The sequence below is a fragment of the Schistocerca gregaria genome, chromosome 4, assembly GCF_023897955.1.
Source record: "Schistocerca gregaria isolate iqSchGreg1 chromosome 4, iqSchGreg1.2, whole genome shotgun sequence".
In the NCBI taxonomy this organism is placed as follows: Eukaryota; Metazoa; Arthropoda; class Insecta; order Orthoptera; family Acrididae; genus Schistocerca; species Schistocerca gregaria.
Window position 1 is genome coordinate 762654492 of NC_064923.1, and position 18540 is coordinate 762673031.

The 18540-nt window shown below is 39.7% G+C and overlaps 2 protein-coding genes across 2 annotated transcripts in view; one reads left to right on the forward strand and one right to left on the reverse strand.

Annotated features, from left to right (window-relative positions):
* Positions 1 to 2492, forward strand: part of LOC126365829 (dihydropteridine reductase) — a 51406-nt gene extending 48914 nt beyond the window's left edge. The window contains exon 6 of the mRNA XM_050008456.1: positions 1469 to 2492. Coding sequence (XP_049864413.1) covers positions 1469 to 1568 — 100 coding nt within the window. The 3' untranslated portion in view covers positions 1569 to 2492. The remainder of the gene's footprint in view (positions 1 to 1468) is intronic.
* Positions 2295 to 18540, reverse strand: part of LOC126365830 (TM2 domain-containing protein CG11103) — a 35986-nt gene continuing 19740 nt past the window's right edge. The window contains exons 3-4 of the mRNA XM_050008457.1: positions 11990 to 12105; positions 2295 to 2746 (exon numbers count right to left, since the gene is read on the reverse strand). Coding sequence (XP_049864414.1) covers positions 2533 to 2746; positions 11990 to 12105 — 330 coding nt within the window. The 3' untranslated portion in view covers positions 2295 to 2532. The remainder of the gene's footprint in view (positions 2747 to 11989; positions 12106 to 18540) is intronic.

The window sequence follows — 18540 nt, forward strand, 5'->3', positions numbered from 1 at the left end:
GGAAGAGCCACGTGTGAAAGCATCCATGTGATTTACCAACTGACCTGCCTACCCTATGACGCTTTCTATGTGGGAATGACCAGCAACAAACTGTCCATTCGCACGAATGGACACAGGCAAACAGTGTTTGTTGGTAATGAGGATCACCCTGTGGCTAAACATGCCTTGGTGCACGGCCAGCACATCTTGGCACAGTGTTACACCGTCCGGGTTATCTGGATACTTCCCACCAACACCAACCTATCCGAACTCCGGAGATGGGAACTCGCCCTTCAGTATATCCTCTCTTCTCGATATCCGCCAGGCCTCAACCTCCGCTAATTTCAAGTTGCCGCCACTCATACCTCACCTCTTTCAACAACTTCTTTGCCTCTGTACTTCCGCCTCGACTGACATCTCTGCCCAAACTCTTTGCCTTTACAAATGTCTGCTTGTGTCTGTGTGTGCGTGCGCAGGTGCACGCGCGTACACCTGTCGTTTTTTCCCCCTAAGGTAAGTCTTTCCGCTCCCGGGATTGGAATGACTCCTTATCCTCTCCCATAAAACCCACATCCTTTCGTCTTTCCCTCTCCTTCCCTCTTTCCTGAAGAAGCAACCATCGGTTGCGAAAGCTCGAAATTCTGTGTGTGTGTTTGTGTGTTTTATTTATTGTGCCTATCTACCGGCGCTTTCCCCGCTTGGTAAGTCTTGGAATCTTTGTTTTTAATATATTTTTCCCATGTGGAAGTTTCAGACACACGTAAAGGCTGTAACTGTTGCATTCCATCTACTCTATCTCAGATCCTGGGTCCACTCTTGGGACACAATGTAACTTCTTTACTGTTTACTGTGTCATGTGTCACCAACACCAGACAGAATTTTGCCTTCGGGGCATGGCTCTGCCTTTTACAAATTAAAATTTGGTGTTTAGCAAAATCTACAATTTACCAAGTTTGTCTACCTTATTGCTATTTACAGAATGCGAAGGGGAAGAATGTTTTTATTCTGTGTATGTCTCCAGCTGATTTCTCAGTCAATATGTAATTTAAGAAAACTTTGCTAGTGAACTATTACATGTAAATGCCAGAAAGAAGATGTGTATACATTCATCTGCAGCATGGTTGCAAAGCCTGTGATGATGCCATTTGTATTCGCAAATTCTGTATAAATGTGCATACAGTTGGTGAAAATAATGTGGAGATTTTATGGGCTATATCCAGGTTAGCATGAAAATTCGAAAGTATGTAAAACAATTCCCAAAATAATTGAATTGCATGTTTGAACATGTGAAAATACTTCCTAATTTCTGTATAGTGTCTCAGAAGTAAACGTAACGTGACACATCACTTTAGTAAATCATAGAAATAATACGTACATGAAATACAATGTTGTCAGGAATGCTTTTCCAGCCTTCTCATGCACACTGTAATAGAGGAAAAACTGATATTACGTGTAACAAAAACTTAAAATCTGCTTTAATATATTCCAGGATGTTCTATCGTTGGGCATGTGGTGAAGAAAGACCAGAAAATGGAAGCCTCATTCAGCTTGTCACTAAGAATTTCAAAACTGATTTACAGACTGTCTGAATGATAATTACACATTTACAAATGGGTCCAATATAAGAAGAATCTCAGATACATTTTTTCTGTCTTAGGGTTTATTGCTTGAAACATGCTTGGTATTTACTTTGACAGTTGCTGTATGCGTTTGAGAAGTGTTTGTAAATAAAACATAAATCCTGTTCTATGTATCCCACCAGGTGGCAATACAATTGTAAAATCACAGTAAGGATAGTGCATAAGCTCGATTAGAAGCTGTTGTGGAAAAAGGTTTTGTACTTAGCTTCTTGTTATGCTGTTCAATTACTATTTGTTATGTGTATCACCCTTGTAAAATTAAAATTCCAACTATGTTGAAGATAAATTACATTAGTACTGGTGCTTTAGTCTTGCAATGTCTCATATTTAAAAGTCACCACCTGAACTGTGGGTAAAAATATTATTTCTGCTTGATCGTAACTTGTGAAATATGATAAATTTGTCACAGCAGATTCCAGTTGAGGAAAAGAGATTTCTGATATGACCTACTGTATTTCAAATATTTTTATTAGCTATAAAACTGATTTCACTGCAGCCGAGAAGCAAAGGAGAATAAGTTTTTTTTTTTAACTTGTGCTTCCACATTCCTTAATTTGTACCTTGCAGTAACAGACAGGGTTAAGTGATGTGTTCCTACATATTATGTTGGTACTATTAATAGTTTATTATTGTGCAATATTTTAAAGAATAGCTCACATTTTGTATAATTTTGATAAAAAACTTTATTTTTGTATAAGCATTTACATAGTTTTTATGTACTCCATCTTGAAAGTACAGTTTATTTCTTCATATATATACAGTTAGATACCTGTACATCAGTCCAAATAAACATATTTGTGCTGTATCATTATCACAGGTTACTGTACATGTTATTAGATTTGGAAATAAAATATATTTTGGTGGCATTCAAAATGTGTTTTGTAATGTTAATGTAGAGACGCACTTGAAGTGGTTAAACATATGGGTTCCAGTTACTTCCATCTTCTGGTTGAAGTTGATTTGTGACTAAAAGAATTATATCTACAATCCACCATATTCCAACACCTCCAAGTGTCAGCAACTTTCCAACTGCTGTTCCAGTCTGACCAAGACAAAACCTATCCATTCCCAAAAACCCCAAGAGGATGCTGTATATCAAGGTAGTTGCAAAATAGTGCCCACTGTACCTGAAAAAAAAAGGACACTTTAATTTAGTCACAAAACCTCTTTACATGCATTACACGTTTGAGATAGTTCTGTTGACTGTCAAATAGTTCTATGTAAAATCTTTGTTGAAAATGTGGAATCCAACAATACCCTCTCCTTAGAGGTTGCTTTTCCCCAGAATCTTCATCAAATTCTCATTTTACATAAGGCAGAGACTGAATTAGTCACTTGTGCACACATCATATTCTGCAAATCATCCCAAGTGCCACGACTCGTTTCAGTCAAGATTTTCAAATCTAGTGTTATGAGAATATACATTATGATAATGTAAACAGTACATGAAAAATATGGCCATAGTCCAATCCTATTACAGTGTGTACATGAAACCTACAAATTGGTTTATATCTGGAATACTGCACAATTCCTGATTAGAAACCTGGAAAAGACACATGATCTGTGGTGGAGTGGGAGTCAGGACAGTGGCCAATTAATGTTTCAACATCAGTGAAACCAATGTGTACTGAAGAGCCAAAGAAACTGGTAGACCTCCCTAACATCATGTTGGGCACACAGAAGTGCCGCAATATGATGTGGCATGGACTGAAGTAGTGCTGGAGGGAATTGGCACCATGAACCCTGCAGGGCTGTCCATAAATCCATAGGAGTATGAGGGGTGGATCTCTCTTCTGAATGGCATGTTGCAAGGCATCCCAGGTATGCTCAATAATGTTCATATCTGGGGAGTTTGGTGGCCAGTGAAAGTGTTTAATCTCAGAAGATTCTTCCTGAAGCCACTCTGTAGCAATTCTGGATGTGTGGGGTGTTGCATTGTCCTGCTGGAATTGTCGAAGTCTGTCGGAGTGCACAATGGACACGAATGGACGCAGACGATCAGACAGGATACTTACGTCTGTGTCACCTGTCAAGAGTTGTATCAGGGGTCCCATATCACTAACTGCACATCATCACGGAGCCTCCGCCAGCATGAACAGTCCCTTGCTGACATGCAGAGTCCATGGATTCGTGAGGTTGTCTCTGTACACTTGATACAATTTGAAACAAGACTCGTCCGACCAGGCAACATGTTTCCAATTATCAACAGTCCAATGTCAGTGTCAACGGGTCCAAGCGAGACATAAAGAAGCTTTGTGTCATGTAGTCATCTAGGGTACATGAATGGGCCTTTGGCTACAAAAGGCCATATCAATGATGTTTCATTGAGTGGTTCATGTGCTGACACTTGTTGATGGTCCAGCACTGAAATCTGCATCAATTTGCAGAAGGGTTGCACTTCTGTCATATTGAATGATTCTCTTCAGTCATCTTTAGTCCCGTTCTTGCAGGGTCTTTTTCAAGCCACAGCAATGTCAAAGTTTTGATGTTTTACCAGATTCCTGACATTCACGGTACGCTCGTGAAATTGTCGTACAGGAAAATCCCCACTTCATCACTACCTTGGAGATGCTGTGTCCCATAGCTCGTGTGTCGAATATAACACCATGTTCAAACTCACTTAAATCTTAATAACCTGCCATTGCAGCAGCAGCAACCAACCTAACAACTGTGCCAGATACTTGTTGTCTTATATGGACGTTGTCTGCCACAGCACCGTATTCTGCCTGTTTACATATCTCTGTATCCAAATACGCATGCCTTTACCAGTTTCTTTGGTGCTTCAGTGTATATATGAGTAGCTTAGTAGGTTTGTCAAGAATGAACATAGCCGAGTGAGGTTTCATATACCAAGATTGGGCTTTTTTTTGTGCTTTGAATTAATATGATGCTACTATAAATAAGACAAAATTAAAGGAGCACTGAGACATAACTTGGGTTCTCAAAAGGACACAAGCTGTGGCTCCATCAACACCTATCATATCTAAAGAGCTTCGATAATACCTGCAACTGGTGAGGAATATATACACAAAACATTGCTTGTCTGCCATGACATCACAAGCAAATGAAGGATACCTCAAGTCATCGTGCAAGGTCACACCATAGTCATTCATGGTCTCTGATGCAGGAACCTTGCTTAGAAACTTGACTGTTGCCGGAATTCAAAATCAAACAATTTGCACAAGCTGTCAGCACTGTACAAGAGACTAGAGTATACAGAATGGAACTCGGCTGAAATCCATGTAGAAAAATTTAGGGTGAATGCACAAAGTCTGTCATATTGAAAGTGAGTAAATATTTGTGTTTGAAGTGAAAGGCGAATTGATATGTTTTGTCTTTTATTAATTGTGCATTTTAGCTCCTGGGCTTATCTTACAAGGAAACAGCTGTTTAATGTACTGTTAAGGTTAGAAAGATGATGAGCAGTAGTAAGAGAAAAGGTGACACAGGAAAGCAAGTAGTGATTCGCATGAAGTGGCTGATAACAGTACATGAGAAAAATGAATTTTTGCTTTCCTTGCTGTAAACAATAAAAGCTCACTAAACAGTAAAAAAATACTGTAATTAAATGAAGCAAAGCTAACATCAACTACTAGATTTAGTTTTTCAGCAGAGGCTCTTTCCTTTAAAAACTTAAAAAGGTTTGTTTCGTATTTGCATGTCTTCTTCACTACTATGACTAATTCGATTCCGGGGAAAATAATTGGCATATAAATCTTTTTGTCTTTTAGTTTCATATCACACCTTGATGATGAAGTGTGTATTTTTGTGATATGGGTCACAGTTGCTGTGACACTTAATTTCCAAGTACTCTGCAGTATAAAATTTGAAGGGTTTGCTACTTTACATTTGGTTCATTGCTGTATACTAAATGTAGCTAATACACCTTAATTGTTTTTAAAGATTGAAGGAAAGCCACATATCACTGCAGTGTGGAGAAGGTATTTTATTTGAGCATACCATGCACAAGTAGGTTGCAACTCACAAGGGGATTGCACCTACTTGTCGTCGCCAACTTCAACCAAATTTATGGGGTATGCAAGGCCTGGTCAGAAAACTTTAGAATTTCACATAATTTTTGAGGACGCAATTATAAGGTGCACACAAGACTTCGAACATAAAATTAGGTGCTTGCTTTATTTTATAGTTGATGATTTACACTTTCAGGGATGATATCATAAAAACAGGGAAAGCAGTCATTTTCTTGGCATGTTACGCATATTATAAAATGCTGCATTTTTACAGTTACATGGCTGTTTTAAAGTTTGTGTAGAAAAACAAACTCAGCTCTTAAATTCATAAAAGGTTCTCCCTCACGGCACAGTTTGGCAGCAATTCACATGCAACAGATCGTGTCGCAAACATTGGCGAAGATAGTCCAGTGATGTGCAGCAGAATGTATTTTGATGCAGTCTACTCGGGATGTGATTTCTGTTTTTTTTCTTGATGAGATAAAAGAAGTTTTGAAGGTTCCCGGTCAAATTCTTTACCTGGTGACAAAAACAGACATCACACATGTGCAACTAGCATATCGCATTTGGGGGAATCACTTTAACACTGCATGATGACAATCCTCTTCTTGTCTTTGAAAATCTTGCCATATAATTATGGATTTGTTTGTCCTCCACACGAGTCAGTTAGGAGAAGAAATTTGTTCTCCTGTATTTATGTATTGCATACATCAATCAAAACTTTTTTTGTGTAGGGCTGTTATAACTTTCCCAAATTTTGATGAAGTAATGACAACATTCCTATATTGTGTGTTCATCTTTCCTTTTCATGCCTTTTACGAAAATACTGATGCATACAATATACTGAGTATTAGTTTCATTTATTTTCAATGTAAGTAATGTAAAAATTGAAAATAAAAATGTATACATTTTTATTTTCAATAGTTTCCACATAGCACCTCGACATCATGACCCTCCCCTCGGGTTACCATCCTGCACTCTTCCCATTGTGCCAACCACTACCTTGAAACGGCGCTAACAAATACGGCTCATGCCTCACCCGATCTGCACCGAAAATGCTATTTTTTCTAAACGGCAGACCATCTGGAGCTCCCCCTTTTGTCACTTTCACTTCTGGCCAAGTCTTGTATATACTATAAATGTGGAAGAAATCAGTGAACATGAAAATGAGTAGGTGCGGTCCCCTTGTCACTAGTGAACAGCTCGTGGAAGCAAATGCACACTTCTGAAATTAGTGATTGATTGTGATTTATTGTAGTACTTACTGTTGGGAAAAAACGATGACATTGTACACTAACAGTTACATAATACGAGGGTTGGAACATAAACAGTGGCAACTATTTATTCACAACCGATACAAAAGAGTTAAGTGTTTAAACCTGTTACTGTCCTTCAGTCACCAGCGTTGTGGAAGGCGTAGTATACCATTAGCAGAGCCTGTTCTGTTGATGGTGCGGTCTAAAGTTATGGCAATTCTCTTGTACGACTGTGGTGGTGTTATCCTAATGGATTACATTCCTCCACGGCAGACCGTCAGTGCACAGTATTACTATTTGTTTTTGGAGCATCACCTGCAACCAGCTTTGCAACACTTTCTGCACAACCCACCCATCATTTTGCACGACAATCCTGTGGCTGCTCTGTTCAATCGATGGGACTGGGAAGTTCTGTATCATCCGACATACTCCCCAGACTTAAGTCCTTGCGACTTTGATTTGATTCCGAAGATGAAGGAACCACTTCATGGCATACGCTTCAGAACTGTTCCAGAGATGTGACAGGCAGTAGACCGTTCCATTCTCAACATTAACAGAACACGCTCTGCTAACAGTATACTACACCTTCCACATCGCTGGCAACAGGTTCTACACAACACTGGTGACTACTTTCAAGGACAGTAGCAGGTGAAAACATGTAACTCTTTTGTATTGGTTGTGAATAAATAGTTGCCACTATTTAAGTTCCAACCATCATAGAAAAACTGAACACATATGACATTCAGGACAACGTTTGATCAAAGTTTCTTTACAACACTTATCAATCACCATTTAATAAATGAATATGATTCATATGCTGTAATATACACAGGGGGAAAAAACTTAGTACACCCGTAAAGACAATGTTAATTTTGATCTGCCATGTGCCACCTGTGGTACAGTAGATGTACTGATACGGTTTCAACGTCGTCTGTCAACAGGTGGCATAGCTACCAGAGTGCCATCTATGTCTACCCTTTAATACGGAATGCTCACAGCCAGAAGGCTCAGTGTGGTGCAAATGTGTGAAGCAAGCAGGCAACCATGCTACGGAGATACGCTAGTGATTCCTACAGCCAAATTAGCAAGTCTGAATGGGTTCAAATTTTGGCCACCTGAGTGACAGCACAGTCCTTTTGGGGAACTGCCACACCAGTGGGACATGCTGTGCCAGTTATCCAAGATGCTGGTATCAGTGATCACGTGAACATTTTCACAACCGTAGATGAGGATCTGGATGTCCACACAATGCAGACACCTGCCAAGATGATCATATTGTAAGGGCAGCAGTGGCAGATTGTACCACTACCCCATGTAGGAGGGCTCATGAGCCCAGACGCGTCAGCAGTAGGACTACAGGCACACATACCTCTAGCCTGTCTTCCAGTCGTGCCATAGCACTGACGTGCACAGCTCGATTGGTGCTTTCGGAAGCTCACTTAGAAGAGGAAATGGCATGCTGGGGTCTTCAGTGGTGAAAGTAGATTCTGCCTGCACGCAATACGTACAACGTAGACCTGGTGTGCACTGCATTGCAGCACGCATTCATCCAAGACACACTGGCCTCACCCCAGGCGAGGTGCGATAAGCTACGACTCTAATTAAATGAAACAAGTAGTTCACTGTTACCAGTCATCGTTTTATTTATTACACGACGCATTTTGAAGGTTTAAACCTCCATCATCGGGTGGATTTACAGTAGTTTGTGTCGTCATTGCGACCTTTTCTGCACTATTTCTGTACTCAAAAATAGCCTCGATTGCCTGACTGGGTGGATTAACTTTAAATGCGAACATTTTTAGATTAGTCAGTAACAGTCACGGTAAAGCCTAACCTAAAAATGTTCGCATTTAAAGTTAATCTGCCCAGTCAGGCAATCAAGGCTTTTTTCGAGTACAGAAACAGTGCAGAAAAGGTCGCAATGACGACACAAACTAATGTAAATCCACCCGATGATGGAGGTTTAAACCTTAGAAACGCATCGTGGAAATAAATAAAATGGTGACTGGTAACAGTGAACTTGTTTCATTTAATGTCAGTAACTGTCACGGTAAAGCCTAACCTAAAAATATTTGCATTTAAAGCTACGACTCTTGTTCGCCTTTGGTGGGGACGCTAACCAGTGCTTGGTACACGCAGAATGTTGTTAGATCCATTCATTTGTCATTATTGCAACAGGAAGGTGATGTATTGTTCCAACAGGACAATGCTCACCCACACACTGCCCGTTAAACTCAATGTGCTCTGCAAGACGTGCAGCAACTTTCCTCGTCAGCACGATCTCTGGACCTGTCTCCAATCGAGCAGGTGTGGGATATGATGGGATGAGAAGGGACTTGTGAAATTCAATCGACAACTCTTACAAAACAACATGAACAGGTCGAGCAGGTGTGGCATAATGTTTCCCAGGAGAGTATTCACCATCTGTACCTGACTGGATGCCAGAGTCAGTGCTTGCATTGCCGCCCATGGGGGCTGCACCATGGATGTTTCAGCATGAGTTGATACCTGGTACCTCAGAACTGCATGCGTTATTGATCTGTAAATGTAACCACTTCCAACAGTCATTTTGTTGTGCCTATCTGCGACTCAGCATTTCTGCTATATGGTGAGTAGCAACTATACTTTTCATAATACAGTAATCATTTCATGTACGCCACATGCACTGTTACAATACTGTGATCCAAAAGCCTCTAAAAGGGGTTTTACCGACAGTGTATCTTAAAATAACTTATAGATTTGGGCCTAATTCAAAACATGTGTAAATTAAATTTTAATCAGTCTGCTTGCTTAGTTTAAAGTAATGCCTATATGTTACTTTTACGCTGAAAAATGAATGAAAATTCCTGCACTGATGCAAACAATGGAGCTCCTGCAGAGTGTTCAATAAGAACTGTTTCTGTTGGAAGTGAAGTTGATTTATCAGTTCAGCCCGAGAAAAGAAAAATTAAGGAGTAAAACTCCCAAATGTTTCATATGATTCCAGATCATAAGGTGATTTTAAATCGTATATTCTTTTCTAGTGAATGGTATGGTGATCAGCACTACCTCTGTGCTATATATTATGCAAACTGAAATGCCAATTTCTTACAAATGTCATCAATATCTCCACATCAGAAAAATACATAAACTCGGAAAACAATCGTGCATTTTGTATGAGATTGTAACCTATACATGTAACTGCCAGCTCCTATACACACTAATGTAATAATATGCTGGAAATGTGTTACATAGCCAAAATGCCAATGAAATTAAATAAAAGGAAAAAAAAAAGTTGGTGAATATTAACAACAGAGTAAAGTAACCTCTATGACAATCCTCAAAAACAGAAATGGTTCAGTTTGGAATAGGGCAATTGCTAAATTTCAGCTGCTATTGATCTAAGTAGAGTGTCACTGCAAAATGAACTTGCTCAAAACAATAAAAGTTTGTTTTCACCCCAGACAGACTGTATCCGTGTATCCTTCTGTGAGTAGCATTTCAGGATTGCTATGAAAATATGGGCAAATGACAGTGGAAGCAGATGTATACAACAAATTTGGTTAATTATCTGATGATGCTTAGTAGCTGATCAAATTGCATAGTCACAAAAAAACTGAAAATTATGTTGACTGAGGCAAAAACAAAATTGTGGATATGAATACAAAAGTGTAATTTTGTACTTTCAACATTTTTATTGACATATCTACCAGATAAAAACAATCTCAAGTCTGTCCATTCATTCTGGAATTATTAGCATGAGGGGCGTTCAATAAGTAATGCAACACTTTTTTTTTCTCTGCCAATTTCAGTTGAAAAAATGTGGACTTTGTTGAGAGACATCACACGTAGAATATTTCTACTTCAACCTCTATAGTTTCATGAAATTCCGATACGTGGCATCTATACGTGGCAATTGTAACAGAGATGCATTCCAAAAAGGGAGGTGTCACTGAGTTTACTTTGGTGGAAAACCGGAACATTACAGACATTTGTAGGCACTTGCAGAATGTCTATGGAGACTTTGCAGTGAACAGAAGCATGGTGAGTCGTTGGGGGAAGTGTCTGCCATCAACTCAACGAGGTCACACAGACCTGCCCGATCTCCCATGTGCCAGCTGACCGCACACTGCCACTGTGCTACAATCATGAAACTGAACGGACAAATTCAGTATGTTCACAGCCACAAAAATGTAAATGAACTTCTCCTTCCCCCTGACAACGCAAGACCTCATACAAGTCTGCGCACCTGACAGGAGCTCACAAAACATTGGACTGTTCTTCCTCATCCACCCTACAGTTCGGATCTCACACCTTGCAACTTCCATCTGTTTGTCTCAATGAAGGATGCACTCTGCAGAAAGCAGTAAATTGTTGATGAAGATGTTATTGATGCAGCAAGACGTTGGCCCCAACATCAACAAGTGAAGTGGTACCACTCAGTGAACAGGCCCTCCAAGGAAGATGGTGTAAGGCCACCACACTGAATGGAGATGAAAAATTGGATTTGGCAGCCAAAAGAGTGGAAAATAATATGGTGTATTTGAATCCTGAATAAAACCAACCTGATTTTGAAAAAAAAATGTGCTGCATTACTTATTGAACACTCCTCATACATTACCAATTTAGCAAAATTCAAGACCAACCTCAAATGGATGAACTAACAGCTCCTCATAGTGAATTTCCACATTGACATCAGTGTTGTACCTCCCACCGGAAGTGACCTCATTTGATTTAAAACCAACATACAGCTGGTTCTAGTGTGGAAAATGAACTCTCATTTTTCATCTTTGAGGGGTATGTACTACGTGGTCTTAATAGTGGACATCATAGACATATGATTATCAATTTGGAATAATTTATCTCTCTAAGAGGTGAAAGGAGGAACTGAATTGAAATTGAGAACTTTATAGCTTAACAGTCATTGTCGAACTTTCCAAACAGACCAGCAGCAAATGTTTCCCCTTCAGTTACTATATAGTATGTCTTGATTATGACAGCCTATTATAACTGCAAGAAGTCAGTTTATCTTCTTGGTGTATGACTACAAAGGTACTGTTTATCTACCTGGTTAGGAAAACTGTGTAATACATAATACCATAAGATTTCGCAGAGTCTGTATTCAAGTAGTCTAATACAAGTAGATTTCTTGAAAAATTCTTACGTTATACAAGGAAAGCCATCTCTGTATATTTCTTTTGGTCCATAACACTCAATTGATGGAAGAACAGTACATTTCAACACTGTTTTTTCGACATCTTCGTACCTATAACCACCAAACTGAAAATAGAATAAAAATTCCACTATCAACACGACAGAACAATTCACATGGGCTAAATTATAAGTTGTGTAATTCTGAGATTTATCAACAACATTAATAAACAATATTCCGCCATTAATAAAGAAGGAACTGTTAAAGTGATCCTTCAAATTTTCCGGACAGAATTGATGGTTTAAAAACTTTTAGGTTTACTGCAGAGTAGTCATTTTCTTTTTACATGATATTTCAATAACGTCTCAATTTGTTTTTATCATGTATCGAGTTCAGACTTCATTGGTTGCCAATGGATTCCAATCAAAATGAATGGTATACACTATGTGCCACTGTAGCAGTTGTTTCACAACACCTGTCTAACATACGACATTCCGCATTGTTGGACAAAGATGTAAGGAATGCAACCGTTATGCCCACCTCATGCAACCATTTAATCAGGTGTGTCTGAAAAGTGTCTCACCTGTGAGCTAAAAATGTAAAATGCAAAGATACCAGCATCATGTGCAGGCAACTAATTTCTGCACATAATTTGATCAACACAGGCAGACGCTTAGAAATGTGAAATGCAAAGATACTAGCATCATGGTGCAGGCAACTAATTTCTGCAGATAATTTGATCAACACAGGCAGAGGGTTCGGCTTGGTATCCAGTGCTCAGTTTGCTTGAACCACATTGGGAAAAATCTCAGTCCACTATATATGCTCATAAGCGTTTATTAACATTTGTTCTGAAGAATGGTATTTTCAAAAGGCATTTTTTCATTGTGACATAGCCTTTCTGTTGATTTTTCAATTTTGGCCAACTATTTTATTGTCAAATAGTGCCAGAAAAATTGCTAGGGTGGAAAAAAGTGTATACCACTGACAGTTCAGTTGGAATTTAAACTATCCATCTGTACTCAATACTTGACAAAAACAGCTAGGGGAAGTCCTCATACAGCTGTGTAAGAGAAAATGACAACGAGGCAGCAAAACCAAAAAGTTGATAACCAGCAGTTCACAGGTTTCACCATCAGTCTTATTAACATGATCTTGGATATGTTTTAATGCAGTACCATCACTTACACAGATATGTTACTACAGCAATGCGGCATGCTTCAAAACATAATTAACAACTAAATAGAGTACAAATCCATTTTTATAGCACTGCCTGAAAATTAAAAAAGAAACTATGTAATAATCCTCTGCAACATCAGCAGCTAAAGAATACAAAAGTAATGCAGCATTAACTTAATTCGGACACCTTAAAATAGTTGCACTTAAGTTGGAGTAAGAAGCACTAACATTTTACAAGAATAAAACTGTCAGTACAGCAACTGAAAGAGTTCCAGGTGACTGAAACAAATTGTCACTATAAAATTTCACACAATTAAGGAGCAAAGTTTGAGACAAGTATGACTAAACTGTCACTGTGCAATGTGCACAGAATCATTTTGTTGCAATCTTATAACTGGAGATGAAAAGGTGACTGAAAGCTATGCTCTTCTGGGGTACAACAACAGTTAGCATTCAGCACTGACCAAATGGAAAGAATCCTCCTTTCAGATTGATTAGAAGCATGCATATATTGCTCATGCTATTCAACTGTTCCTGCATTCATTATTTCATATGAATGCAAAAATATAAGGTCCATTCAATAAATAATTAGAAAAGCTGTAAGAAATACAAAACTTGGCCAAAGTTTGTGCTTCTTTGATATGTTTAAGTGTGACCTGGAACTATTGTCAGATGGGCCTGGTACACCTGCCTCACGAACAGAATGCTGGGAATCAGTGAAACAAGATGGTGGCACACTCACAGGTTTGCACCAACATGAAGCAGTGTAGTGTCACTACATTTCTATTAGTTAAAGGGTTGAAACCAACCCAAATTCACTGTTGGATGGCAGTGCAATAGGGTGGAAGCAGTTTGAATTGAACATTAGTGTACGAGTTGGAATATAAGTTCCAACGGGGCGTAACAAGTGTTTAAGATACATCACACCCAGGATGCACTATATGCGCAGTCTGTAAGAACAACACTGTGAGAATTGATACGGGAAAACAGGCATTTTATGGTGAGTGACATTGCAACTATGGTGAAGATTAGTGTTAGATCAGCCCTTCGTATTGTTGATGTTGTACTGATGTTCAAGAGTTTGTGCAATGTAATATGAAGGAAAGGCATATGCTACAGTCACCTTAGAGACAACCAAATACCTGAAGTTCTTCTGCTTCCTCCTCCCCCAACCCATATTCCCTGGACATGGCACCTTCAGATCATCACATTTTAACCCACTGAAAGAAGCTCTTAGTGGCTCAAGGTCCACTGATGATGAAGTCCAGGCAGCACTGCATAACAGGTTAGGAACTTATACACCCCAGAATTCTTTGCACAGGGTACTGAGATACTTATCTATTGTTGGCGTAAGTTCATATCCTCATGTACATACATACTCTGGAAGGCACCATGTGGTATGTGGCGGAGGGTACCCTGTGCCACTACTAATCATTTGCTTTCCTGTTCCACTTGTAAATAGAGTGAAGAAGATAAGACTGACTATACTCATCCATATGAACTCTATCTCTTGGATCTCATCTTCGTGGTCCTTATGTTGAATGTATGTAGGTGGCAGAAAAATCATTCTGCAGTCAGCTTCATATGCAGGTTCTCTAATTTTCTCAATACTATTCATCGAAAAGAATGTCTTTTTTCCTCCAGGGATTCCCATCTACGTTCCCAAAGCTTCTCCACACTACTTAGCATTGCTAAAACCTATAGCTAAAAAATCTAGCAGTCCGCTTTTGAATTTCTTTGATGTCTACCATTCCCAAAATTCCATACCAAGCGGATAGCTATTTCCTTTGCATTGTGAACCTCTGATTTATCAAAGAGAGTCTGATAATTCCTCACCCAATAACGCAGATCTGGAAATCTGAAGCCAAGACCATTACAGAATCGACATAGCCTTTGGTGGAGACGCTCCACTTGGCTCCAAACTAAAGGACCCTGATCAACTCAGGGAACAACGTTGAAAAATGGGAGCAATGCCTGCACCCTGTGTGCGAGGCTAGCAGTCTTCATCACCTCCGCCAGTCGCCTGTATGAACTGAGGATGGCCTCAGAACCCATGCAACAGATGTCCTTGTCAGTGTGGCCCACAACTTGCAAACAACCACACTTGGCATGCTCATCAGCCACAGGCAAGGCCACCTCCTCATCCTGGATGTGGCTACCCGAAAGACATACCGAGTGCATATTGGCTGAACATTATCTGCCTATGGGGCCCCATAATATACCTAATGTTGGAGCTCCTGACAACCAGAAAACTCCTGCCCACATGTTCCTCCTCAGATACTGCTGAAGGAACAGTGGCCTGATCACTAATAGGGCAATAGGTGAGGCCAGAACTCAAGGGGGATTACACTGAAAAATAAATGAGTACATAATATTAATAGAGTTTTTTTTAAAAAAAAGTCAATTTTTTTAATGATCTTTATAATTCCCGCACTCTAATAGATGGGTGTATTTAAAGCAAAGCATTAACAGGATTAAGATTTTGTGATTAACTACATGCATGATTAGTTTGTTAGGTACTACCTAGAAAAATTAAATATTTTATGTGAACTGATGGCAAATGCATGTGACTCATAAATTACATGGGGCAATTTTCTAAAGAACAAGAGCAATTTATTTGACAATTGACCCCTTAAACCAATATGGATGATTACAATTTTAAACATACCAAACAGTGCATGTATCAAGCATACCTTTCTTCCCAATTAAATACAGCTAAAATGGTAAAATAAGAAGATAAAATGTCACTATGGTTAAAGTCCAGATAATTCAAAACCATCGCAGTTTTACATTAGGCTAAAAGAGAGGAGGAGGGAAGGTACCAGTGATGATGAGGCCACAGCGAAGAGGTCACTCCAACCTCCTCACACCAAGTGCCTGTGCCAAGAGGTACACTCTGTATTTGTTCCTCACTGATATTGATGCAGGATACACTACAGATGGATTACAGTACCACTAACATTAATTCTGTCTAAAATTGGATGAGAAATGTAAGACTTTCTAGAACCTAAGTGATTATTAGTGTAAAAAGTCAAATATTTACACTGTGTGTCAATATGGACTAGCAACACAGCTGTATGCCCACAGGGCCAATGTTGCAGAGAGAAGAACTTACTCTATGTGCCCAAACCAACATGAAACTGCTAAAGGTGTAAAATATTGCTGTAATATCTACTTTCCCTCATGAAACATAATACTTGTCCCAGCTATTATTGTATCGTTTGCATGTAATAGGTGTGTGTGTGTGTGTGAGAGAGAGAGAGAGAGAGAGAGAGAGAGAGAGAGAGAGAGAGGTGGGGGAGGTGTGCGGCAACTAGCAGAGATTTTGCATTTGACATGACAGTTTCTACCAATGGCTTATTGGTTTTCTAAAAATCTTGTCTCTCATAAGCACAGAGACAGCAGGATAGGTAGCTATCAGTTTGTAAAGCTCAACATGGTGGTGATGGAGGCCATTTCAGTAATTTCAGGTATGGGAAAGAAGTGAAAGGAGGAGGTACAGGTTATTTTGGAATAATTCACGGTTAACCTGGAATGTGGTGCTACATCAGTTTTCATAGGTTCAATTTCAGATGGGGTCAACATAATTAGATATCTTTTTAAATTGTTTTCTCTTGTCCCTACAGGGTATTTTTCCTTCTTGTTTTCTGGAAATGAAGACAACAGCACTTCTCTGCAATCCCTGTTCAGAGCCCTTTAGCCTTGAGGCTCTTTCAGCCATTGGGTAGTGAGCCCACTAGACAGTTTAAATCTTGGCACATGCGAACATAACTCAGGATGAGGTATGATAAGCAAGGTGGATGTTCGAGACATTTCAATTCCATATTCTGTACTGCTCTTATGGATGAATGGGCAGCATGGAGACGAGTACATTTTGCAACAAAATACTAGCAGTCTTTTTTTGTGACACAGGAAATTGATGCTTCTCCGGCTGCATCATTGAAGTAGCTACCATAGGAGCACTGTGTTTGTGGGCCCAGGAGGACGAGCAACAGAAACTATCACTATTAAATTGGAGGTAATTATCTGTTTTCTTAATGTTTTAGCACAGTTTTGATATTTTATTGATTTCATGTTGTCATTCATATTTCTTAAGGATTGTTGATAGAGAACACATTTAGCCACCAAGACCTTGAAACAGGTTTTTAAAGGTATTTGTGCCTGACTGCATTTTTCATCAAAATCCATAAATTAATAACAGCCACAGAGTTCAACAGAGTCTAGTATGGTTAAAATAATGTTCACATTTCTTTATAACACAATGTTCACAGTTCTGTCTTCAAGCTACCCCCTTCTGCATTATCCTGTATACCGAAACATTAACAGTAAAACATTTCTTTTGAAGTGTAAAAAATACACCGGTATCCATCCCCTTACTTTTGATCTTCTCTGAATGTGGAGAACCAAAATGTCACTCCAGGTAAATGTACAGCAGTTCTTCACTTTACTGACAAGAGGACTCACTGGAAAATGAGATCCTATTGGTGATAGACTCTCACAAGAACAACAGCTACCTGGTCAGTTTGTTGGTTTAAAAGGGTGGAGGGGAGGAAGGGACCAAACTGCGAGGTCATCGGACCCTTGTTCCCACTAGACCAATTACCCATGGGAAAGAAGAAAACAAAGACGACGCATGGCACAATAACGGGAGAAAGGAAGAACCAGAAGAACGATAGAACAACACACACTACAATGGACAAAACAGGACAAGAAAACCACAGAGAGACACAAGAAATAGGGAGAAGAGATCAAAAACAAGAAAGCAGATGACCATAGCTGGTTGACCATGAGAGAGGGGGGGGGGGGGGGGGGGGGAAGAGGAGAAGCCAGCCACTCTGCAACACATTAAAACCGCCCCCCTAAAAGCCCTAGCGTGCAGGACACAGAGGGACAAAGGAGATGTACTAAAACTCACCCTCACAAATAAAACTTAAAATGAAAGCTGCTGTTGAGGCATTGTCGTCCAACACCGAAGGTAGGGCACTTGGAAAGTTAAAAGTCCGCCGCAGAACGGCTAAAAGTAGACAGTCCAGCAAGAGGTGGATGACTGTCATTTGGAGCCACAGCGACACTTAGGTGGGTCCTCGCAACAGAGGTGGTAACCACGTGTGAGCCACATATGGCCAGTGCGGAGCCGACAAAGGACAACTGATTCCGTGCGAGAAGCCCGCAGAGAAGACTTCCACATATTCGCAGTCCCCTTAATGACACACAATTTTTTGTGAATACTGTTATATCACTCCGTTTCCCAAAGCCGAAAAACCTTGGGGCATAAGACAGAACACAGGTCAGTTTCAGAGGTGCCCATCTCCAGGAGCGGTTTCCATGTAGCCTCTTTGGCCAGTCTGTCAGCAAGTTCGTTGCCTGGGATCCCGATGTGTCCT